At 42.2% G+C, this 25661-nt stretch overlaps 1 protein-coding gene across 2 annotated transcripts in view; it reads left to right on the forward strand.

Moving 5' to 3' along the window:
• Nucleotides 1-968: 968 nt before the first annotated feature.
• LOC118390407 (calpain-5-like) overlaps nucleotides 969-25661 on the forward strand; it is a 36580-nt gene continuing 11887 nt past the window's right edge. The window contains exons 1-7 of one of the 2 annotated variants that reach the window (XM_035780942.2): nucleotides 969-1108; nucleotides 20156-20351; nucleotides 21676-21807; nucleotides 22256-22464; nucleotides 22573-22765; nucleotides 23835-24025; nucleotides 24163-24240. In XM_035780942.2, the coding sequence (XP_035636835.1) occupies nucleotides 20187-20351; nucleotides 21676-21807; nucleotides 22256-22464; nucleotides 22573-22765; nucleotides 23835-24025; nucleotides 24163-24240 (968 nt within the window). In that variant the 5' untranslated portion in view covers nucleotides 969-1108; nucleotides 20156-20186. Of the gene's footprint in view, nucleotides 1109-12268; nucleotides 12506-20155; nucleotides 20352-21675; nucleotides 21808-22255; nucleotides 22465-22572; nucleotides 22766-23834; nucleotides 24026-24162; nucleotides 24241-25661 lie in introns of those variants that run through there. The other variant, XM_035780941.2, reaches the window with a different exon arrangement.

The following is a 25661-nucleotide window of genomic DNA, read 5'->3' on the forward strand; positions in this document are numbered from 1 at the left end:
AATCCCCTTATCCAAACGGCTTACTCATTGACCTAGCTCTTATCAATTTGTAAATTACAGTGCATGGAGAAAGGTTTTGTTTCTATCGTAAAAAAAAATTTAATAAATAGATGCTGTTCCACTTGAAACCGACAGGTTGCTCGACCTTATTCATCGTTTCGTCTCGCATAAAGGTGGTCGAATAATGAGGGAACAAAGTCATGATCAGAATACAGTATATCTGTTGACATACCTCTGCCACACCTTCATTTATTTGATCTCCACCCCCAAAACGAATAGCGGGTGAATAACATACTCTTCAGAATACGTGCAGAGAGAAAAGTGCATAAAGATGGAATTTACGTTCCATTTACGCACGCGTAATGAACTATGCCTGGGCAGGGCGAAGCCAGAGGAAACTCTGGTGGAGGTCCACAGTGGTCCTAACGTGCACATCGGTCGACCGACCTGGGTAAAGGGGCTGGCTCCCTCCGAAGTTTCCCTCAGGATATTACCTCAGGTTGGAATGCCCACCTAAATGAATCCACTTAGAGCTTGGCATGAGGACCCGAGGTCTGGACTCTATAATTACTGCAATTACTGAAACACGTACAATGATTTAGCTTTGTGTGAACTGCTGATTATAGGTTTCAGCTGTGGTTGCCCTAGACATGTATTTAGAAGGGAAATGGGTTTATAGCTAACAATCGTGTCTTATGGTATTTAACCGGCACAGGCAGGGCCAGACACAAGTTACCAAAAGAGGAGTAACAGTTAAATCTGTAGCGACTGCAGTAAAAGTGACTTCACATTCACACTCCTACAGCTTTAATGTCTATTGTCTGTGTAACTGGCAAGCACACAGGGGTTATGGGTAGTTTTGAGACTGATGAACAGGGCGCAGGCTGATTAAGATATAAATAGCCGTTCATGGGACACATCTCTGCCAGTACTCAAGTGGAGGGCTGTGCGTTGTTTGCCTTTGAACACAACGCTCCACAGAATGACAGGAGCTTTATATTCACCACAAGATGTCTGGGAATGAACCAGCGTCAATATGACGCAGCGACTTCCTATTCATTTTCTCATGGATGACACAAGGACCTTGACCTTGTGTACGCAATTGATGGTGAGAATGTTAATGGGGGGGACCATTTCTGAGAGTTGTTGTGTAAGAAGTTCTGTTTGTAAGTATAATCATTAGTGTGAATGACGTTTTTTGGAGTGAGTCAGTGTGGTTTTCGTAAATATCTGGGTACCCTAGAGTGTGCACTGCCGTCACATCAGCATGGAGCGGACTAGTCACTCTGTGTTACATACAGTGGTGGAAAAATACCCAGCTGTCATACTTGAGGATACCTTCATAGAAAATAACTCAAGTAAAAAGTGAAAGTCACCCAGTAAAATACTACTTGAGTAAAGTCTAAAAAGTGTTTGGTTTTAAATATTCTTAAGTATCAAAAGTAAATGTAATTGCTAAAATATACTTAAATATCAAAAAATTATTATATCAATATCAAATAATTATTTAAAAATCATTGAATTAAGCAAACGAGACAGCATAATAGCTAGGGGCACACTCCAATTTACAAACTAAGCACTTTTGTTTAGTGAGTCCAGCAGATCAGAGGCAGTAGGGATGACCAGGGATGTTATTCTGAAGTGCCTGAATTGGACCATTTTCCTGTCCTGCTAAGCATTTAAAAAAATTTTAAACAGTACTTTTGGGTGTCATGGAAAATGTATGGTGTAAAAAGTACATTATTTTCTTTTGGAATGTACTGAAGTAAAAGTTTCAATAATATAAACAGTAAAAAAAAAGTATTCTCACTAAAGTATTCTCACTTAAGTAATTTACACCACTGGTTACACAATCGATAACTGGACCCTTGAGAGAGTTAAGCTGGACTGCAGAAACTACATGCACAGTAAGTTCATCACGCATCCTCATTCGTTCATGCTTAGCTTACAGTATAATTGGGTTGCAACATCACAAGTCCTACTGGTATTGTGATATTGATATTGTGAACTTTGTATAGGAGACTTCAGAGGCAGCAGCTCAGGTGGTCCATCTTTGCTCCCATCTCTGTTAATCCAGATGCGTTCCCTTTATTTGGGGAACCTCTTCAGGCCATGTGTTTCACTCCAGCATGGATATGACCTCATTTGCTGCAGCCATGTTCAGAGTTGTGTGACTGTCCCCTGGCCCAGTCCAGGCCAGGTCAGGCAGCCAGACAGGGTGTATCTCTGTCTGCTTGGGCCTTGTTTTATCAAAGCTGAACACAAAAAAAAAGATTCCAAACCTTGCATGCTCCAGTTTTCCCACAAAGGTTGATATATACATTTTGAACTTGATGGTAAAGTATGCTTATCTCCATGCAAATCTAAGACCACCAGTACACACAACTGTTAGTGCTTGATCAATTGCAAGCAAATGTCGTTCTTTTTCGGTGAAATGGAGGTGTTTGATGGACTGGAATTATAATAATGTTAGGTTAATAAAAACGTTTAAAGTAGGCCTGATTATAAAACAGATGCATTTGCCATTGGTAAGAAGATTGCTTAGCAGCATGTCGCCTCATATATTTATTTTACTTTTATTATATACAGAGGCCTAAAGCATAATCATATTGCAGGGCATGTCTCTCCTTTTTTTGTTGTTGCTAGGACTGTCTGGGAGTGGTCTGAGTGGGAAGGGGAAAACAGAAAACTAGCTGTTATTGGCAGAGAGTTTTGGAACTCTCTTTATCATTGGTCTATTAACCAATTTATCACCTGGTGAGATCACCAGGCAAGCCAAAACTCTATCCCGCCAAACAGGCTGAAATTTCAGGCGGCCTTTTCAAACAACTCTTATACAAAAATGCATTATCATAATTTTCATAGTGTGGAAAATGTGTATTAAACATAGGACAATCACATTTTGGACTGCACTGGGCCTGGTTTCCCAAAAGCATCTTAGGCTAAGTTCATTGTTAGAAATATGTTTCTAAGATGAATGCTTTTGGGAAAACAGGCCCTGGGTCATTAAGAAATGGACATGGCCCAGTTTCAACATTTACAAATCACAGAGCAAACGAGGGTGTTTTTGTTACCATAAAAGGTGAATGGAGGGTGTTTTCCAGCCAGGGTTAAGGCACTCGTTCACGAGAGCACAAATATAATATGGCTCTGATTTATCAATGAAAACATGCATACTGTATACTGTATGTTTTCGATGTACGCCAGAATTGAGTAAGAAATGTATGCATGGTTGATACCTTCGCCCACTGGAGTTTTTGGCTTGTCTCAGGTCAAACAGGTCCCACCAGACCACTACATTATGTGGATGACCACACAGCTTATCCAATTACCAATGCTACCTCATCAAGACAGTACATGGCTCTGTATACTAAGACAATATTTTGCTGTATTTCCAGCCCATTAACTTTTAATATGGCACTGACTTTCCGCTTCATTAGACTGAGCAACCAGCCGTCAATAAACAGTCAGCTTCACAGACAATGAGTGCATGACGAAACACGAAAGGGAACCAGACTGTATTCCTGGAAGTCTGTCAGTGCTCACATTTTTTTTTTGGGGGTGAGATAACATCTCAATAGAAAACCCTAAAGGCAATCATGCAGAATTTAAAAAAATATTATTATTTAACTTATTGGTGACAAGGGGGCAGTATTGAGTAGCTTGGATGAATAAGGGGCCCAGAGTAAACTGCCTGCTGCTCTGTTCGATATGCATAGTATTAGTAGTATTGGATAGAAAACACTCTGACGTTTCTAGAACTGTTTGAATGATGTCTGTGAGTATAACAGAACTCATATGGCAGGCGAAAGCCTGAGAAAAATCCAACCAGGAAGTGGGAAATCTGAGGTTTGTAGTTTTTTAACTCTTTGCCATTCCAATATACAGTGTAAATTGGGTCATATTCCACTTCATAAGGCTTCCACTAGATGTCAACAGTCTTTATAACTTTGTTTGAGGCTTCTACTGTGAAGTGGGGGTTAATGAGAGGGGATTGAGCCAGGTGTCTGGCAGAGTGCCACAGGCTCGTGAGGCGCGGTCGCGAGAGAGTTAGCTCTCGTTTCATTGCTTTTCCACAGACAATGGAATTGTCCGGTTGGAACATTATTGAAGATTTATGATAAAAACATCCTAAAGATTGATTCTGTACTTAGTTCGACAAGTTTCTACGACCTGTAATATGACTTTTTAAACTTTTTATTCGATGTTCGGCTGGACCTGAACGCGCGTTTGGATTTGTTTACCAAATGCCCTAACAAAAGAAGATATTTGGACATAAATGATGAACTTTATCGAACAATTCAAACATTTATTGTGGAATTGCGATTCAGGGGAGTGCATTCTGATGAAGATCATCAAAGGTAAGTGAATATTTATAATGCTATTTCTGACTAATGTTGACTAAACAATATGGCGGATATATTTTTGGCTGCTTTGTTGTCTGAACGCTGTACTCAGATTATTGCATGGTTTGCTTTTTCCATAACGTTTAAAAAAAATCTGACACAGCAGTTGCATTAAGGAGAAGTATATCTCTAATTCCATGTATAACACTTGTATTTTCATCAACATTTATGATGAGTATTTCTGTAAATTGATGTGGCTCTCTGCACAATCACTGCATGTTTTAGAACTACTGAACGTAAGGCGCCAATGTAACATGAGATTTTTTAAATATAAATATGTACTTTAGCGAACAAAACATACATGTATTGTGTAACATGAAGTCCTATGAGTGTCATCCGATGAAGATCATCAAAAGTTAGTGATTCATTTTATCTCTATTTGTGCTTTTTGTGACTCCTCTCTTTGCCTGGAAAAATGGCTGTGTTGTTCTGTGACTTGGTGGTAACCTAACATAATCATTTGTGGTGCTTTCGCTGTAAAGTCTTTTTAAAATCAGACACTGTGGCTGGATTAACGAGAATTGTATCTTTAAAATGGTGTAAAATACTTGTATGCTTGAGGAATTTTAATTATGAGATTTTTGTTGTTTTTAATTTGACGCCCTGCACTTTCACTGGCTGTTGGCGAGGTGGGACGGTACCGTCCCACATATCCCAGAGAGGTTTTAACCAGGTAGGCTAGTTGAGAACAAGTTCTCATTTACAACGGTAACCTGGCCAAGATAAAGCAAAGCAGTGCAAGACAAACAACAACACAGAGTTACACAAGGAATAAACAAGCGTACAGTCAATAACACAATAGAAAAAAAGAAAGTCTATATACAGTGGGTGCAAATGGCGTGAGGAGGTAAGGCAATAAATAGGCCATAGTAGCGAAGTAATTACAATTTAGCAAGTTAACACTGGAGTGATAGATGTGCAGATGATGATTTGCAAGTAGAAATACTGGTGTTCAAAAGAGCATAAAAGTAAATATAAACAATATGGGGATGAGGTAGGTAGATTGGATGGGCTATTTACAGATGGACTATGTACAGCGATCGGTTAGCTGCCCTTATAGCTGATGTTTAAAGTTAGTGAGGGAAATATACGTCTCCAAATCAGTGCTTTTTGCAATTCGTTCCAGTCACTGGCAGCAGAGAACTGGAAGGAAATGCTGCCAAAGGATTGGCTTTGGAGATGACCAGTGAGGTATACCTGCTGGAGCGCGTGCTACGGGTGGGTGTTGGTATCGTGACCAGTGAGCTGAGATAAGGTGGAGCTTTATCTAGCATAAACTTATAGATGACCTGGAGCCAGTGGGTCTGGCGACGAATATGTAGCGAGGGCCAGCCGACTAGAGCATACAGGTCGCAGTGATGGGTGGTATATGGGGCTTTGATGACAAAACGTATGGCACTGTGATAGACTGCATCCAAGTTGCTGAGAGTGTTGGAGGCTATTTTGTAAATGACATCGCCGAAGTCGAGGATCGGTAGCATAGTCAGTTTTACGAGGGTATGTTTGGCGGCATAAGTGAAGGAGGCTTTGTTGCGAAATAGGAAGCTGATTCTAGATTTTGGATTGGAGATGCTTAATATGAGTTTGGAAGGAGAGTTTACAGTCTAGCCAGACGCCTGGGTATTTGTACATATTCTAAGTCAGAACTGTCCAGAGCAGTGATGCTAGTCGGGCGGGCGGGTGCGGGTAGCGAACGGTTGAAAAGCATGTATTTAGTTTTACTAGCATTTAAGTTTGGTTGGAGGCCATGGAAGGAGTGTTGTATGGCATTGAAGCTCATTTGGAGGTTTGTTAACACAGTGTCCAAAGAAGGGTCGGATGTATACAGAATGATGTCATCTGCGTAGAGGTGGATCAGAGAATCACCAGCAGCAACAGGAACATCGTTGATATATACAGAGAAAAGAGGCGGCCCGAGAATTGAACCCTGTTGTACCCCCTTGGAGACTGCCAGAGGTCCTGACCACAGGCCCTCTGATTTTACACACTGAACTCTGTCAGGGAGGTAGTTGGTGACCCAGCCGAGGCAGTCATTTGAGAAACCAAGGATGTTGAGTCTGCCTATAAGAATACGGTGATTGACAGAGTCGAAAGCCTTGGCCAGGTCGATGAAGATGGCTGCACAGTACTGTCTTTTATCGATGGCGGTTATGATATCTTTAGTACCTTGAGCGTGGCTGAGGTGCACCCGTGACCAGCTCGGAAACTGGATTGCACAGCGGAGAAGGTACGGTGGGATTCGAAATGGTTGGCTTGGCTTTCGAAGACTTTAGCAAGGCAGGAAAGTATGGATATAGGTCTATAACAGTTTGGGTCTAGAGTGTCACCCCCTTTGAAGAGGGGGATGACCGCGGCAGCATTCCAATCTTTAGGGCTCTCTGACTATACGAAAGAGAGGTTGAACAGACTGGTAATAGGGGTTGCAACAATGGCGGCGGATAGTTTTAGAAAGAGAGGGTCCAGATTGTCTAGCCCAGCTGATTAGTAGGGATCCAGGTTTTGCAGCTCTTTCAGAACATCTGCTTTCTGTATTTGGGTGAAGGAGAAGCTGGGGAGGCTTGGGCAAGTAGCTGCGGGGGGCGCGGAGCTGTTGGCCGGGTTAGGGGTAGCCAGGAGGAAAGCATGGCCAGCCGTAGAGAAATGCTAAATAAATGAATTTATCGGTGGTGACAGTGTCACCTAGCCTCGGTGCAGTGGGCAGCTGGGAGGAGGTGCTCTTATTCTCCATGGACTTTACAGTGTCCCAAAACGTTTTGGAGTTAGAGCTACAGGATGCGAAGTTATGTTTGAAAAAGCTAGCCGTTGCTTTCCTGACTGACGGCGTGTATTTGTTCCTGACTTACCTGAAAAGTTGCATATCGCGGGGACTATTTGATGCTAGTGCAGTCCACCACAGGATGTTTTGTGCTGGTCAAGGGCAGTCAGGTCTGGAGTGAACCAAGGGCTTTATCTGTTCTTAGATACATCTCTGTGGTTTCATCCAAACAGCTGTTGTGTATCCTGGGACTGTTAGCTCTGTTAACAGGTATGCTAACTATTGTGGGGATCGGTCTATCAGTAGAAGAGACGGGCACGGCCTGACTCCTTTGATCCAACAGAGTGGGACTAGGCTCTCCTCCCAACTCCTCTACTGGCTCTTTCAATACTTCCCCTCTCAGCACCCTGCACCTTGGAGAGCCTAACGGCCCCAGGCAGGCAGTTGATAACATATCTGTCATCTCACCTCACTAGCCAGGAATTTGGCTGGGGGACAGCACTCAGCATGATGTCAACTGCCCAAAAAACTTGTCAGACCTTTTTTCAGTCAGTGTGTGTGTATGAATGTGTTGGGGGGGATACAATCCTCCTAGGAGTGGAACATAACATTGCGGTGTATCCTAGGTGAAAAACCTGAAATTCACAAATTGTATAAATCTGGCTGCTCTGCCCTATTTAACCTTGCATTGACGTGTTTTACCATTTAATTATCAGGACAGCAAGGGCTACAAGTAGAACACAAAACAATTTGCATTCATGACTTTTAATGACAAATGTCAATCAAAAAATAAGATCTGACAACATGGATCTTAGGGATGTGGATAGAATGTGTGCCACACTGTTTTGTTTCCCCATAAGATAACAAATGGTATATGACTGGTGTAGTTATGTAACATTTAGTAGTCAAAATACCAAAATACCTTCTGATTGGGCACCTAGCCATGCACTGTCATAAGGTAGTACCTTAATTACCTTGTTTAGGAAGCTCATTGGATCCCACCCAGGGCGGGGTCAAATTGACCGTTTTCTTTTGTACAGAGAGGGAATGTGTTCACTTTTGCAGACAGCTACAGCTAATAACAGGCTAGCTAGCAATTACTAGCCGCACGTTGAATAATTATGGCTTGCTAAGTTTTGATCAGCATGGATATCCGAAATTGTCTGGGTACTGACAAGAACAAAAAAACGAATGACCACCATGTCGAGACGAGAGCAAAGACGAGCTCACTGAGCAGCCTGCTGGCCCGTGCCTACAGCAAGTGTAATCCTTGCTCATCCCCCAGCTGCCTGCTGACTAACAACATCAAGAAGAGCCAGGGCCTTGCACGAGGGTAACATCACAACAAGCACCTGTACCTCCATTAAACCAGGCACTAGTACCTGACGACCTGTTGGATCTAACCAAAACTGAACCAGGAGAAGGGGAGTTTATTGTGACTCGCCATTCCTTATCCACCCTGAAGAACGTATTCAGTGAACACAGACACAGCATGACACAGCATGTTACATCAACAAAAATCCCAGCTTGTCCAGCTGGCGTTTGAGAGGGACCTGACAAGTAAAATTCGGCAGGAAGGAGAATGGAATCAGAAACTTCTTATAAGGTTCAGCACTGCATGGAGGAGGCTGCAACTCTTCTAAATGGTAAGCTACAACCTTTATGGACCTGGCCGCCATTGGTTTTCCCTCATCTAAGTCTACTAGCTGTTTGACATATTTTTTTAATGTAATGTATAGTTTAGGATTTTGCTTTTTACTTCAATACATCTTTCAGATTTTTCTGTGATGTTAATGTCATTGTTGTTAATGTGATGTTAATGTCTTAATTCCACTAATTGTGGTCTTGAAATACATCCACAGGTACACCTCCAATTGACTCAACTGATGTCAATTAGCCTATCAGAAGCTTCTAAAACCATGACATCATTTTCTGGAATTTTGCAAGCTGTTTAAAGGCACAGTCAACTTAGTATATGTAAACTTCTGACCCACTGGAATTGTGATACAGAAATAATCTGTCTGTAAACAATTGTTGGAAAAATGACTGGTGTCCTGCACAAAGTAGATGTCCTAACCGACTTACCAAAAATATAGTTTGTTAACAAAAATTTTGTGGAGTGGTTGAAAGACGAGTTTTAATGACTCCAACCTAAGTGTATGTAAACTTCTGACTTCAACTGTAGATGTTTATTTTACATTGAACACTGACCAAACGTCAGCGAGTACAAGATGGGAGGCTTTCAAAGCATATATTAAGTGACAAATATTTTACCAGTTTCAAATCAATGAAATCTGAAAATGAAAGAGCTGGACAGCAGAATCAGAGAATTGAAGAGGGAAGTTTTATCGGATAACTAAATAGAAGTAAACAAAGGAATGATTTGCTCTTAAAGATCAGTATGAAGAACTTTCCACCTCAAAGGCTGCGAAAAGTTTAACGAGGTTGAAACAGTCCTTCTAGGATCACGGTGAAAAACCTGGGAAATTGCCGATTCACCTCTTCCTGAGCCGATACAGCTCGGTACTGTCATGACGTTGGCTTGGGGTTGGGTTTATGACAGTCATAAATACCTCTTCCCCCCTTTTTCCTCTCTCTACCCTACTTATGTAACATTTTGAAAACCCCATGGTAAACATAGAGATTCTGGGAATATCAGAAGGTGGGGGGAAATTAACTATATTCTGGTAATCTGACCAATTGAACATAGGCGGTGGTACTTAATGAATATGATGTCAGTTCGGTTGTCATCTGAGACATTCTCATCTACAGTGGAAAGTCTACACATCAGAGTTATTGGATTCACATGGAATTGTTGTTCAATTTAAATTATTTTATAGAATACCATGTCATATAACTTAATCCGGCATAGCCAAAGATACGACAGTACGCAGACTTGAGACCCAGAGTTGTCTGTATTGCGGTACTGCCGGTCATTTTGTCTACCTGTCCCTTCAAGCTCATTCGTTTGAGTCGGTACACTGGTGGGTCTTAAAGATAATTGTTCTTCTCCCCTTTACTCACCCCCTCGCCATGCCATCATGCTGCGGGGCGACCAGTCCAAGTCTCTCCAGGTACTCATCGACTCGGTGGACGATGTGAGTCTCATGAACGTTACCCTGGCATCCGAGCTGGGCATCCCCACTCAACCCCTCTCCATTCCCATGGGTATTAGAGTGCTGGACGGGCGCTCTATAGGCTGCGTCACCCACCAGACCACCCCCGTCATCCTACGAATGTCAGGGAAACCACAGTGAGACGATCAAATTCCTGTTTGTGGAGTCGTCACAGTTTCCCGTGATATTGGGATTCTCTTGGCTCCAGCTGCGCAGACTACCAGGACCTCCAGGAGGGGTTCAGTAAGGCCCGGGCCACTTTGCTCCGCTCCAAGATCATTAGCCTCTCTGCTGTCTGTCCTCTGTTGCCCAGTACCCTCCGTATTTTTCAGTGTGTATCATCCCTGTTAAGCTTCACAAATTTGACCCTAATATCCCAGACCTGTGTGTTAATAGTAACACACATTTAGGCACCTTAGATCATTTCCTGTGTGAATGTGTCACGACCTGACCATGGACAGCCCTCTGGGTTCTCTATGGTGTTTTACGTCAGCGTGTGACTAGGGGGTGTTCTAGTCTTTAATTTCTATGTTGGTGTGAGTATGGTTCCCAATTGGAGGCAGCTGATGATCGTTGCCTCTAATTGGGGATCATATTTAGTGTTATGGGATATTGTTTGTGTTTAGTGCTATGTGCGTTACAAACTGCACGTTCGTTTATTTATATGTTGTTTGAAGTTTCACCTCAATAAATATGTGGAACTCTACTCACGCTGCGCTTTGGTCCACTTTCTACAACGATCGTGACAGAATGTGCTGAGATACAAAAGTTTTGGATCTCAGTACTGCGCTATATCTCTGAGATTACCTCCACTCCAATACCACTAATCCCTAAACTTTGCATCCTAAATCTTTACCCAGAGAATTTCTCTTTACATAGGAGAGAGAAGAAATGGATGACCTCTGTCTATTACAAGCTATACATTAATTTGTTCTCCACTGGATGTATGTCAGTTCCCCCTCACTTGGCTATTGATTAAAATAATTAACCTTAAGCCTGGCTCTAGAAAAATGTACTTATACAGTGAAAAAGAAAGCCCCAGAGTTTCATAATATTTCAAATCAGTTTTGTGAGTTTTTGCAAACCGGTGATATTGTAGAGGCATTGTAACTGTAGATCTGCATATTCTCTATTTTCTTATGTGCATATTGACTAGTCGAAGTGTAATATGATCTATCTGCGACTGCACATTAAACTTTTTATTTATTTGTATTATTAGAAATGTGTTTTTTCTGTTAGTGTTTGGTTATTATGGTTTTGTCTATCTTAGGGTTGGGGGGTATGTGTGAAAAACAACAAACATTTTATTTCTGAAATTGTTGATTGTCCTGTTTGGAACTAATAGGTGTGTATTTTTTTTAAATCCAAATAGTTATATATACTTTACCTTTCTCATTATTATGTAAAGCAAAGTTTGTGTATGGCTACATTTCAGATAAAACATTTGCACATTTGAACAGTATAGGACCAATCTAACTTGTGTTTATTAGGGTTCTAAAACAATACTAGTTGTGACCCCCCATGGATTTAAAATGCCGTCTCCTGGTCTGTCCGCCAAGCAAAAACCTGATAGAAAATCAATTCAAAAGATTGCTGTAACTACAGAAATGGTTTGCTCAGTTGGAAATTAAACTAGTCAGTTTGTGACCGCAACTATGTGAGCTTATTTTAGTATTACAGACACTATTTCCTGGGATGTCCAATGATCTTCTATGTAGAAGAAACCTTACCTTCTAGCAACTCTTGTGTGACTCGTGAGTGTCATAGAGCAAAACAGATTACATGCGTGTTTGAGTGAGTCTCAGCTTTTCGTAGTGGAGTCATAATAGTGTTTGAGGTTCTAACTGTTCAGACTTTACAGGCATTTTTGTGAGAAGAACAGTTTTGGGGATCTGCCATTGTCTTACAAACACTGCTCTAGCTCAGCCCCCATTAATTGCACAGGCTAATGGTTGGCACCAGCAGATGCAGAAGTCTGTAGCTCAAACACAGTGTTTAAAAGGGTCACTAAAACGTGCCGACGTTACCGTGGGACTCAAAGAGCTATCAAGTAGGAGTGGAATGATGCAGACTATTGTCATAGGGAGGGGACATATAGGAGGACACAACCCTTTGGCTGTAGTTGGAACATCCCAGTAGAACTTGACAAGGCGTATCAGAGGTGGCATCTTAACAACCCTGTAAGGAACTCTAGGATTTCCATTGGGATTTTAGGAGGACAAGAACAGGTAAGAGCCACAACACTGTGGAGAACTAGACCTACATTTGGTTTGACATTTAACTTGAGCCATTTTCCTGGTGTATAAAGTTGTCAAACTGTCTTGTTTAAGACGGCTTCATAACGTTTTCCCCTTCAGCAGCAGTATCACTTCTTCAGTAGCAGTTGTAGAGGGAACGGAACGCTGTCTATCACAGCCTCCGTGAACCAACTTGCATCGAGGGCAGCTCTGCTATGTCAAACTGAAACCCAATTGGATGTGTTGGCCTACATACTCCCAATGAGATAGTAATTGGAATACTATAATCACTAACATGTATCATACAGACATTTTGACATTTTGAATTCAGTTTTGAGTTTTGACACCATTCTTTTTCTAACCGTATTGGTAACAAAACCCTTTGATAATGCGTTCTTATGAACTTACCAAAAATCATTTGAACAGCCACAGCTTTTTAGTAGATAGCTGGTGACACCGAGTCTATGACTATTGCATCAGCATGCACTAAAACAGACCATTATCGTAGTAAACACAACAACCGTGGTAAGTAGAACAGTGACGGTGGGATTTGATTGATCATCTTCAGATTTCAGATAGGCCTAGTTTGATATGTGTCTTCAGATAAGCAGCTGTATCATCACACTGCCTTCAATATTATGGGAAACAGATGTAGCATTATTCTGCTGAATTTATTACGATATTTGTGAGGAACGGCAATGACCACCACCCAAAAAGGCCACTTTGGAAACTGGAAGGGCAAATCTAGAATGTTTGGTTAATGGTCATTTCTGTACATTCAAACAATATATTGTTACATTCATACCATTCTCATTCCTTTAGTGGAAACGTGTGGAGTGCTCAAATACTGCTTGACTCTTGTCCTAATAAGCTTGGTTTATTTAAGTTTGACCTTTATTTAACTAGGCAAGTCAGTTAAGAACAAATTCTTATTTCCAAGGACAACCCAGGAACAGTGGGTTAACTGCCTTGTTTAGGGGCAGAAAGACAGATTTTTGCCTTGTCAGCTCAGGGATTCGATCTTGCAATCTTTCAGTTACTAGTCCAACACTCTACACACTAGGCTACCTGCCACCCCATGTACCTGGCATGTGTGCCAGAATAGGTGTGGCTTCTTGCATATAAAGTGTCCGTTTGGGAATGTTTCGGCAGATCACTTTTGGGTAGCTCAAGGGGAGGCAGTATCTGAGCTGAGCCTGGTAGACCCGTGCCTTGTATGGTTAGTACAGGTTTTGCCTGAGATATGTTTTCTTTTGAATAGAAAGTTTGAATTCTAGAACTTTGTAAATATAATTGAATTGTACATTTGTCACCAGCACTGTGTAAATACATTGAACCCCAATTTACACCTCTACCTGCCTGCCTCCTGCTGAGGAATTTGGTGTGTTATAAATTAATTATGAAAGTGTTTTTAAAATAAACATTAATGTAACAGCCTTTTTTCATTTTGAGATGAGCACTCTGCAGCCTGCAGACTAGCCTGGTCTCATAGACTAGAGCTTAATATAGTAAACGTAAATCCCAGACACTCAGATTGGTATGATATGTTAGGTTTGGTGAGGGTGGGCGTATAACACTCATGTCTAGCAACCCAAAGGTTCCGAGTTTGAATCTCATTGTGGACAACTTGAGCTAATTAGCAACTTTTCAACTACTTACCTCTTTTTAGCTACTTTGCAACTACTTAGCTAACCCTTCGCCTAACCCTAACCATTCTTCGCTAACCCTTCCCTTAACCATAACCTACCCTTAACCCTTTAACCTAATTTGTAAACTTAACCCTAACTTTAACCCTAACCACTAACCCTAACCCCTAGCCTAGCTAACGTTAGCCACCTAGCTAGAATTCATAACATATCATACATTTAGCAGATACGTAACATATTGTACGTTTTGCAAATTATAACATATTATGGGAATTGTAATTCGTAGCATATCATACAAAATGGGTGATGGACATCAAAAATGAATACATACCATACATATCATACTAAACGGAGTGTCTTGGATTTACCTACAGAATAATACGAAATGCTCTGAGACCAGGTGGTGTAGAAAGGCTTCCCTCCAAAGTGATGGTGTGATGCAGACAGAACATGCTTTCTATCCAATTCTGCAGCCTCATCTACAAGTAGGCCATTTTGATTTTGCTTGCTCTGGGGTCTCATGGTATTTATTTTGAACTTGACGGGAAAGTGCCTGTGAGTACATCTCCACGCAAATCTCAAACCATCCATGTGCACAACTTCTAGAAGGGTGATCAACTACTGCAAGCAAATAGGCTTATTGTTCGTTTGGGGGAAATGTGAGGTGTTTGATGCACCGGAATTAGAATAATGCCAGGCTAATAACAACATTTAAACAGGCCTGATAGAGCAAATGCATTTGCTGTTGGTAAGAAGATACACGCATAACAGCATGTCGTATTATATTTTATTTGACTTTTATATTGGCCTAAATCATAATCATATTGCAGGCCGTCTCTACTTTTCTGACATGACTGATTTAAATGATTTCCCGCTTCGCAACAAGTAGTAGGCTACCATTTATCAATCACTAATTTAATAGCCAAGCATGCTCTAAAGCAAATAGAACGGTAGCCTTGACAGTAGCCTATGTGACAGTGTGGGTAGGCTGTAGTACTGCTGTGCAATAGGATTAGGAGTGTGACATCACATTTGAGCCTATTTAATTTCAGAGCCTATACCAAGGCAGGAGATATTAACAAAATAATGTGATAATAAACAAAATATTGAACAATTTGTATTTTGCATAGAAGCGTGGGCTGTAGCATTATACTTTTCTTCTCGCCCTTTTTGTGATATCCAATTGCGATCTTGTCTCATAGTTGCAACTCCCCAACGGGCTTGGGAGAGGCAAAGGTCAAGTCATGCATCTTCCAAAACATGACCCACCAATCCGCACGGCTTGAAAGCCAGCTGCACCAATGTTTCAGAGGAAACACCCAGCCCGCCACAAGTAGAGCGCCATGAGCCAAGTAAAGCCCCCCTGGCCAAGCCATCCCCTAACCCAGACAACACTGGACCAATTGTGCACTGCCCTATGAGACTCCCGGTCACTGTGGGTTGTGACATTGCCGGGGATCAACACTGTGATGCAGTGCCTTAGACCGCTGCACCACTTGGGAGGTCATAGGCTGTAGCATTGACTTAGAAATTGTTCGAAAGGACAAATATAACCCTTTGGTTGTTCTCAATCTCTGACACTAGTACCTCTATTTAAGTCTAGGGAAGAGAAAAATCTAAGCTTTTTTTGGTTGTGTTTTTGTATTTCATAGTACAGTGTTGTATAGTCCCCATCGGCTTGAAAGGGACGATTTTAACCAAATATGGTTCATTCGGGGCATTTAGAAAGATCGTGCACGAGCACTGAGCCTGAGATGGTTATTCTGAGGCTGAGATGGTCAATGGTTATCTCCTACTGATGTGCATATTACGGTCGTAGGATTGTTTGAGAAATCACACTTTTTTCTGTGCATAAGAACATTCTAAATTCCATTTGTATTTTAGAATAGTTTATACACAATATTGATAAGTGAGGCCCCTGTGCTCCAGAGATGTGACATGATATATCCCCAGTTGATATTGGCTGCTAAAATGAATGACTTTCAGCTCCAAATGCAGGTGTAAAATGCAGATTATTTAGTTTTTCATGTGCGTGGGGGTCGCAGGTTTTGTACGACTCCTTTTTGAGGGTCGCAGGTCAAAATGTTTGAAAACCACTGGATTACGTGACAGAGGCAACAAATGGAGTTGGGTTGAATATAGTCATGGTAGACTGCATTATTTCTTAAATATCTTCAATTTTGACTGGAATTGTTGGTCGTTGTTAGTGTAGAATTTATTAAAGTTCAAAATAGTTTAGCAAAATACTTTACTCATCGGTGTGCTGCTTTCCCCTCGTATTGTAATAGTTGCTTAAAGAGTCTGTGTCAGCGGGTTGCCGGGAAATCTTTTTTGGGGTGCACTTTTTGTTGTTGTTGACCACGCCCCCCAAAATGTCTGTGCACTGCCCTGGTAAGTGCCTCTACTGTACTGCTCTTTGCCACTACGCAAATGCAGTGCTTTATTATAAAGGTAAAAAATATATATAATGCGACCCTGTACCTCAGAGCCCCCCAGTTCTCACCCTTCTTGCGCTCAATTTTTGTTACAGCAACTCCCGATTTACAAAATAAGCAGTTAATACAGGTAGTATAGACTCTAGCTAACCACCATATACAGTACAATATCCACACAAGCCACTAGCCAGCCAGACATACACTCACCGGCCAGTTTATTTGGTAGACCTATGTAGTACCGAACCAGTCTGAATTCTTTGGGGCATTCTATACGGTGTCGGAAACGTTCCACAGGGATTCCACCAATTTCCGGAAGTTTTTCTTCGTTTTCATTTAAAGATACTTACATTGGGAATGATTGGTATAGGACTACACATGTGTAAAATGTGTACACCATGACTGTAAGTCGCTTTGGATAAAAGCATATATTATTATTTATTTAGCAGATTGTCACGTCGTAATGAGTAGACCAAGGCACAGCGTGAGTAAGAGTTCCACATATTTTTAATAAATCGAAACTCAGCAAAACAAAACAAACAAGCACAAACGAAACGTGAAGCTACTGGTGCACACAGGCAACTATCCGTAGACAAGATCCTACAAATACAAATGAGGAAATGGCTACCTAAATATGATCCCGAATCAGAGACGATGATAAACAGCTGTCTCTGATTGGGAACCATTTCGGGCCAACACGGACATACAAAAAACCTAGATGACCCTAGTCACTATCACGCCCCAACCAACACAGAGAATAAACAGCTTACTATGGTCAAGGCGTCGTTGGAGGTTCCGGACTGTGGACCGTCGCCGGAAGCTCTGGACTGGGAACTGTCGCCAGGAAGTTCTGGACTGGGAACTGTCACCGGAAGCTCTGGACTGTGGAGGCGCACTGGAGGCCTGATGCGTGGTGCCGGCATTGGTGGTACCGGGCTGATGACACACACCTCAGGGCGAGTACGGGGAAGAGACACAGGACGTACTGGACTGTGGAGGCGCACTGGAGGTCTGGAGCATAGAGCTGGCACAATGCGTCCTGGCTGGATGCTCACTTTAGCCCGACAAGTGTGTGGCTCTGGCACAGGATGCACTGGGCTGTGAAGGCGTACTGGCGATATAGTGCTAGAGCCGGCGCAGGATATCCTGGTCCAAGGAGATGTACTGGAGACCAGGAGCTCTGAGCCGGCACAACCCGTCCTGGCTGGATACTCCCTTTTGCACAGCAAGTGTGAGGAGCTGGCAAAGAACGCACCGGGCTGTGAATGCCCACTGGAGACACAGTGCGCATCACCGCATAACACGGTGCCTGAGCAGTCACACGCTCCCCACGGTAAGCACGGGAGTTGGCTCAGGTCTAAACCCTGACTCAGCCAATCTCCCCATGTGCATCCTCCCCCAAAGAATTTGGGGGCTGACTCTCGTGCTTGCTTCGTTGAGCTATCTCCTCGTATCGTCGCCGTTCCGCTTTCACTGCCTCTATCTCCTCCTTCGGACAGCGATACTCCCCGGGCTGCGTCCAGGGTCCTTTACCATCCAGGATCTCCTCCCAAGTCCACTCCTCCTGTACACGCTGCTTGGTCCATTTTTGGTGGGATCTTGTGTCACGTTCGTCGTAATGAGTAGACCAAGGCACAGCGTGAGTAAGAGTTCCACATATTTTTAATAAATCGAAACTCAGCAAAACAAAACAAACAAGCACAAACTAAACGTGAAGCTACTGGTGCACACAGGCAACTATCCGTAGACAAGATCCCACAAATACAAATGAGGAAATGGCTACCTAAATATGATCCCCAATCAGAGACAACGATAAACAGCTCTCTGATTGGGAACCATATCAGGCCAACATAGACATACAAAAAACCTAGATGACCAAACCTAGTCACTATCACGCCCCAACCAACACAGAGAATAAACAGCTTACTATGGTCAGGGCGTGACACAGGTTGTCATTTATTCTCATGTGTCTTGCCCTGGAGGCACCTCTGCAGGGTTCATGGTCACTAGCTGGCACAGCCACAACGTCATAAAACTTTAAACCTAACCCTAACCTTAACTACACTGCTAACCCTAATGCCTAACCTTAAATTATCATTAATTTTTACTGTATAGACAATCTAGACTTTGCAGCTGGCCCATCTATTGGAAATTGCTCAGTTCTGCCTCCAGGGCAAGATTCACGATGACAAACGTCTGTAATATAAATAATACAATAAGCCACCTGCATATATTTAAGTATCTCTTTGCTTTCTTTGTCTTAGTTTGAGGAGGATACATGCAATCAATGTACAATGTGGCTGTTCTGAGTGTGAAGGAACGAGAGAGACAGTGTACAGGAGACAGAGAAGGACAGAGTAATTTATTCCACTAATTATTCTAGTGTATTGAATGTGGGGGCTTTTCTGCTTAATGTTCTGTCTGAAAACTGAAGGTAGTGGAATGTTGGACATGATGATAATGAACTGTCATCATCCTCATGACAGCATTATCATGAACTGAATCTCACTGTGATAATAATGGGCTTCGCTCTGAGAGGCATTTTCTAAAGTGTGTAATGTTTTTGGGAAACGTAATTATCGACAACTCACTGGGAGTTTAGAGCTTGATTGCGCTCCGGTGACCACAAAATGGAATGATTTGTGTCTGTGTTATTCATGGCAGACAGCAAAAGGACGTGACTGCAGTGGCAGACAGTCACAATATCAGATCTAATCTTGTTTATAAAGAGTTTGACCTCTGTGGTCAGGGGTCAGGGTGATGGGGTAAAGTGCGCTGTACCAGTCAAAGAGTTAGAAAATCATAATATTCCCAGAGGACAGAAGATGTTTTGAACAGATGTTTTTCGTCTAAAAACTTGGCACACATGCGATGTTTCCATCGTAAAAACCAGTAAAAGTTTAGCCATTTGCTGTTTTGGTAACACTTTATTTTTAAGGGTCCGTAATAAATCATTTACAAGGCATTTAGAAAGAGCATCTTTTCAGCCCTTAATCTAAAGTGTGCGCTATTTATGCTTTTGAAATAGTTTAGAAATGTTTTGAGTTACCACTGTAAATTTCTCACACAAAGATGTGTATGAAATTGCTAGACATTCCAGCAGTACCTGGTAAAAGAATGAGCACACAATACAGGATATTTAAGGAAATATGTACAGTAGTCTACAGTAAAATCCATGGTTGACCCTAACTTTGAAAGTGATGTAGAGTACTTGTTCGTAGATTTTGCTTGTAGAAGACTGTTTTTACTTCCATTTATTAAAATATGCACAATAGTTAGCATATTGGGTATTGGATGTATTCATCCTGAGACTAATTGTTTGCCCTGTGGGAGTTTGCCTTGGAGACTATATCCAAACAATGATGATTCAAAGGAAAAAATGCCATTACAACATTTTCCAAGAAAGAGCTAGTCTGGGATTTATGGGGTGTATTAGTGTACGGTATGCTGAGCTCTTGTCCAGACACCCAGAGTCAAAGGTGAACAATGACAGACCCTCAACTGACAAGGACTCTCCAGATAGTCTGCCTATAAAGTAACATGACGTCTTCTTCTGTGGTCAGTTTGCAGTTTGGAGATTGCAGCGTCTGAACCATGTTCTCCATGGCCACTTCATACAAGAACCAGCATTACTCGGAGCTGAAGAAGGAATGTCTGGAGGACAAGAAACTGTTTGAGGATCCAGAGTTTCCTGTCACCAACGCATCCCTGTTTTACAGGAAACCACCTCCTGGTATGGTGGAGTGGAAGAGACCACGGGTGAGTGACTGAGACGACCAAACAGAGCACTTGACTCATTCTAAACTTTTCGATTTGATTTTTGATTCACCTGAGCAGTCACCTGAGCAGTCACCTGAGCAGATACCTGAGCAGTCACCTGAGCAGATACCTGAGCAGTCACCTGAGCAGATACCTGAGCAGTCACCTGAGCAGATACCTGAGCAGATACCTGAGCAGTCACCTGAGCAGATACCTGAGCAGTCACCTGAGCAGATACCTGAGCAGATACCTGAGCAGATACCTGAGCAGTCACCTGAGCAGATACCTGAGCAGTCACCTGAGCAGATACCTGAGCAGTCACCTGTGAGCAGATTTGACCAAGAGAAAAATAAACCTGTGCTCTATTATTTTATATGTAATACCAAAAGCAGAGTCTGCAGGCACTGTCTGCATGCAAAAACATAAAACTGGAAATAGAATGTCACAATTTGTATTTCTCATGTTTTTCCTCATAGTTTTGGGGGAAATGTTATTGCTTAAAACACCAATTTATAGGTTGATGTTTGATGTTAGTCAAATTAAAGCTTATCAGAGTGCTATAGACTGCTGTCTGGGACCAGGTCATGACCTTCCTCTGGTGCAATATTGAAACCAATGATGTCATGTTAATGATTGAACTTTCATACGTTCTGGCTTTGACAAGACTTTTACAAGACCTCTGGCATTGATGTACAAACAGTATGACTTGTGTTATATTTAGCCGTATAAAGGTATTGTGGAAGGTGTTGTTTGCTCATACAACATTTTGTGATGGAGCACTTCAAAGGTTAATTCCCGTTGAGTGGTTGTCTCTGAGGATTGTGTTAAAAGTTGTCCATAAGGAACAACAACGCTGGCCTTGGCCATGTATGTCATGGTGAATGTCATGTCATCCACAATGGTCATGGTGGTGACAGACAACAAACTGTGGTGTGAAATTGGGGTGAGGGTGTTACTGGGAATGGTCTCGAAGTGTGTACTTTACATAGTGTGTGAGAAATACAGTATATGACAGAACATGTGTTTCAATAGTGTCAGAGAATTGTTTTAAATTTAAGGTTGATTCACTGCCATTCTGTTCAGTGGTAGATGACAGAGTTGTAGCATTCCTGTAAAATGAATGTATTCCCTTATCTGTGCATTATATGGTACGTTGCTCAAGAGCTCAAGTGACAAGAAGAGAAATTACAACACCTCGAGAGAGTTCCAACTCATTTTAAAACCAAACATGTTCAAAGCCAGAACTATTTGGTAAGTAAAAAATATTGTTACAAGCATAATTGTAAGAAGTAGTTGCATTTTCCAAATCCACTCGTTGGTACAGGAAATCAGCGACGATCCTCATCTGTTTGTGGAGGGCATCAGCTCTCATGACCTGAACCAGGGCCGTGTGGGTAACTGCTGGTTTGTGGCGGCGTGCTCCTGCTTGGCACTGAAAACAGACCTCTGGCAGAAGGTGAGTTTGATTTCCTCCTGTCTGGTCACAGTCTGAGATGAGCGTTGCAAGAGAAGACTGTATGTGTATTTCCGTTGTGTATTAGTTTCCTTTAGTCCCCTTATGGGGAAATACATGGTGCTGTTTGGGAAGGAACACATACATAATGTATGTGAAGTATGTGGATGGGTATCTATGTCATTCCAAACTGTTGATACCTGACTCAGTTTAATTCACATAGTTGATGTGAGGAATTCACCTGAGGGGCTTTTTACTGTCATTGAATGGAAAACAGTGTCATATTTCCTTCTTAAATCATCCTACTATCCCTCAGCAACATGAATATTTTCCTTATATTCAAATTAACCTGGCTAGGAAAATAAGCACTCGCCAATAATCCCACCCAAGTTTAAAACTATTAACATTTGACTAGACATGTGGTTCACTGTGAAGCCCTGTGTGTTGACAGGTCATCCCTGACTGGAAGGAGCAGGAATGGGACTCTAAGCACCCGGAGAACTACGCTGGTATCTTCCACTTTCAGTTCTGGGTGTTTGGGGAGTGGGTGGATGTAGTGGTGGATGACCGCCTGCCCACCATCAACAGAGAGCTCATCTACTGCCACTCCAAACTCAACAACGAGTTCTGGAGTGCCCTGCTTGAAAAAGCCTATGCCAAGTCAGTTTACTCTAAACATTACTCAACCCTCCTTTCAACTCCCCTTTTTTTGCCCTCTGACCTCTCTGTGTCCTCTCCTGTCTCTCGTCTCTCTCCTCTTGTCTCCAGGCTCTCTGGCTGCTATGAGTCGCTGGATGGGGGCAACACTGGGGATGCGGTGGTGGATTTCAGTGGAGCCGTGACAGAGGCCATTAACCTGGAGGCTGAAGTTTTCCACAAAGACCAGGAGAAAATAGACAACCTGTTTGAGGACTTGCTCAAAGTCTACGACAGGGGTGGAATCATCAGCTGCTCCATCAAGGTCTGTCTTCTCAACTGATCGTTTTCAATTGGTCAGCACACTGTATATAGTCACAGGTAACTGTCACAGGGACAGAACACACTGGGCAAACACTGATTAAATCAATGTTGTTTCAACGTATTGTGATGTGGAATCAACGTGGAAAATACATTGGATTTGAAAAAAGTCATCAACCGGTACAGTTTCTCATTTCAACCATCGTTGTAAACATTGAAATAATGGTAAATCTTCAACTTAAATACACTTTAAACTGAAACGGGTATTATTAATATTGTGAATTTGGCATTCTATTTATAGGGCTAATGGTAACTACTTCTAAACTTCCAAAGCTCCAATCAACCATGGATGAATGAGTGTATACAGTGCCTTGCAAAAGTATTCATCCCGCTTGGCGTTTTTCCTATTTTGTTTAAAAAAAAGCCCACCTGTGTGCAATCTAAGTGTCACATGATCTGTCACACGATCTCAGTATATATACATACACCTGTTCTGAAAGGCCCCAGAATCTGCAACACCACTAAGCAAGGGGCACCACCAAGCGAGCGGCATTATGAAGACCAAGGAGCTCTCCAAACAGGTCAGGGACAAAGTTGTGGAGAAGTACAGATCAGGGTTGGGTTATAAAAAAATATCAGAAACTTTGAACATCCCACGGAGCACCATTAAATCCATTATTAAAAATGTGAAAGAATATGGCACTACAACAAACCTGCCAAAGAGGGCTGCCCACCAAAACTCATGGACCAGGCAAGGAGGGCATTAATCAGAGAGGCAACAAAGAGACTAAAGATAAACCTGAAGGAGCTGCAAAGCTCCACAGCGGAGATTTGAGTATCTGTCCATAGGACCACTTTAAGTTGCACAGAGTGTACCCTAATTTCTATGTTTACAAGCCTGGTTGAAATTAGATTAAAAAACGTACTGGTTGATTACTTTTTTTTAAATCCAATGTACTTTCCACATTGATTCCATGTCACAATATGTTGACAAATTATGCTGAAACAACATTTATTCAACCAGTGCGTGCCCAGTGGGAAGTGACTGACTAATGTGTTTGTCACTCTCTTAGGCATCTCCTTCTGAAATCGAGGCTTGGATGGCGTGCGGGCTAGTGAAGGGCCATGCCTACTCAGTGACTGCAGTGAAGAATGTACGCTTGGGCCACGGTCTGATGGCCTACTTCCAGAACAAGACCATCCCCCTGATCCGCATGAGAAACCCCTGGGGAAAGACTGAGTGGAAAGGAGCCTGGAGTGACAGGTGTGGAGGACATGGAGTCTTTATCCTCCCCGCTCACATGCAGTTCAACCTCTCCACACTTCAGTGCCCAAGTGAACACATCAACTCATTATTCCCTTCTCCGTCTCTCCCGTTGTCTCTCCCCCTCCTCACTTCAGCTCAGCAGAATGGGAAAGGGTTGGCAGCATGGAGAGGGATAAGCTTGGCATCACAGTAGAAAACGATGGGGAGTTCTGGTGAGTGTAAACAAAACAATTAAAGACTATTATCTCTTCTGTTCAGCACATGAGATAGTGGTTTATCTACCGTAAAATGTCAATTAATAGTCCGGGGAGTTTATTTGCTTCAATCAACACAACAGGCACTTTTTAGAGACAGGCTTCTATTTGAGCCAGGCGTCTATTTCCTTAAAATCACACAGCTTTTTCTCATTTGCCATAGTTAATGGTTTAATACCAGCATTCACTTCCATCATTTGATAAAAATGTGTAATTTCCTGCACTAATGTGTTATCATTTATACACTGTATCACGTTTTGTTTTTGTCTCAGTATGCCTCTATTTCTTCAAAAATATATATATTTTTTGGGGTTTTCAGTTTTTACTTTTGTCACTAGAGGGCGATTGACCGATTTCAAGGGGTCTGTGCTCCCAAAGTTGTTGACTGTTTTCGTGCATGTTTTTGTATGGCTTATTTGCTCAAACAGAAGTATTCAAATCAAATTGTATTGGTCACAAACACATGGTTAGCAGATGTTACTGTGAGTGTAGCGAAATGCTTGTGCTTCTAGTTCCGACTGTGCAGTAATATCTAACAAGTAATCTAACAATTTCACAACAACTACCTTTTACACACAAGTGTAAAGGAATGAATAGAATAGGTACATATAAATATATGGATGTGCGATGGCCGAACGGCATAGGCAAGATGCAGTAGACGGTATAGAGTATAGTATATACATATGAGATGAGTAATGTAGGGTATGTAAACATTATATAAAGTGGCATTGTTTAAAGTGACTAGTGATACATATATTACATGCAATTTGTTATTATTAAAGTGGCTAGAGATTTGAGTCAGTATGTTGGCAGCAGCCACTCAATGTTAGTGATGACTGTTAAACAGTCTGATGGCCTTGAGATAGAAGCTGTTTTTCAGTCCCTCGTTCCCAACTTTGATGCACCTGTACTGACCTCGCCTTCTGGATGATAGGGGGTGAACAGTTAGTGGCTCGGGTGGTTGTTGTCCTTGATGATCTTTTTGGCCTTCTTGTGACATTGGATGGTGTAGGTGTCCTGGAAGGGCAGGTAGTTTGCCCCCGATGATGCATTGTGCAGACCTCACTACCCTCTGGAGTGGCTTACGTTTGTGGGCGGAGCAGTTGCCGTACCAGGTGGTGATACAGGATGCACTCGATTGTGCATCTGTAAACGTTTGTGAGTGTTTTTGGTGAGAAGCCAAATTTCTTCAGCCTCCTGAGGTTGAAGAGGCACTGTTGCGCCTTCTTCACCACGCTGTCTGTATGGGTGGACCATTTCAGTTTGTCCGTGATGTGTACGTTGAGGATCTTAAAACGTTCCACCTTCTCCACTACTGTCCCATCGATGTGGATAAGGGGGTGCTCCCTCTACTGTTTCCTGAAGTCCACGATCATCTC

This window comes from Oncorhynchus keta, chromosome 11, assembly GCF_023373465.1.
Source record: "Oncorhynchus keta strain PuntledgeMale-10-30-2019 chromosome 11, Oket_V2, whole genome shotgun sequence".
Lineage (NCBI taxonomy): Eukaryota > Metazoa > Chordata > Actinopteri > Salmoniformes > Salmonidae > Oncorhynchus > Oncorhynchus keta.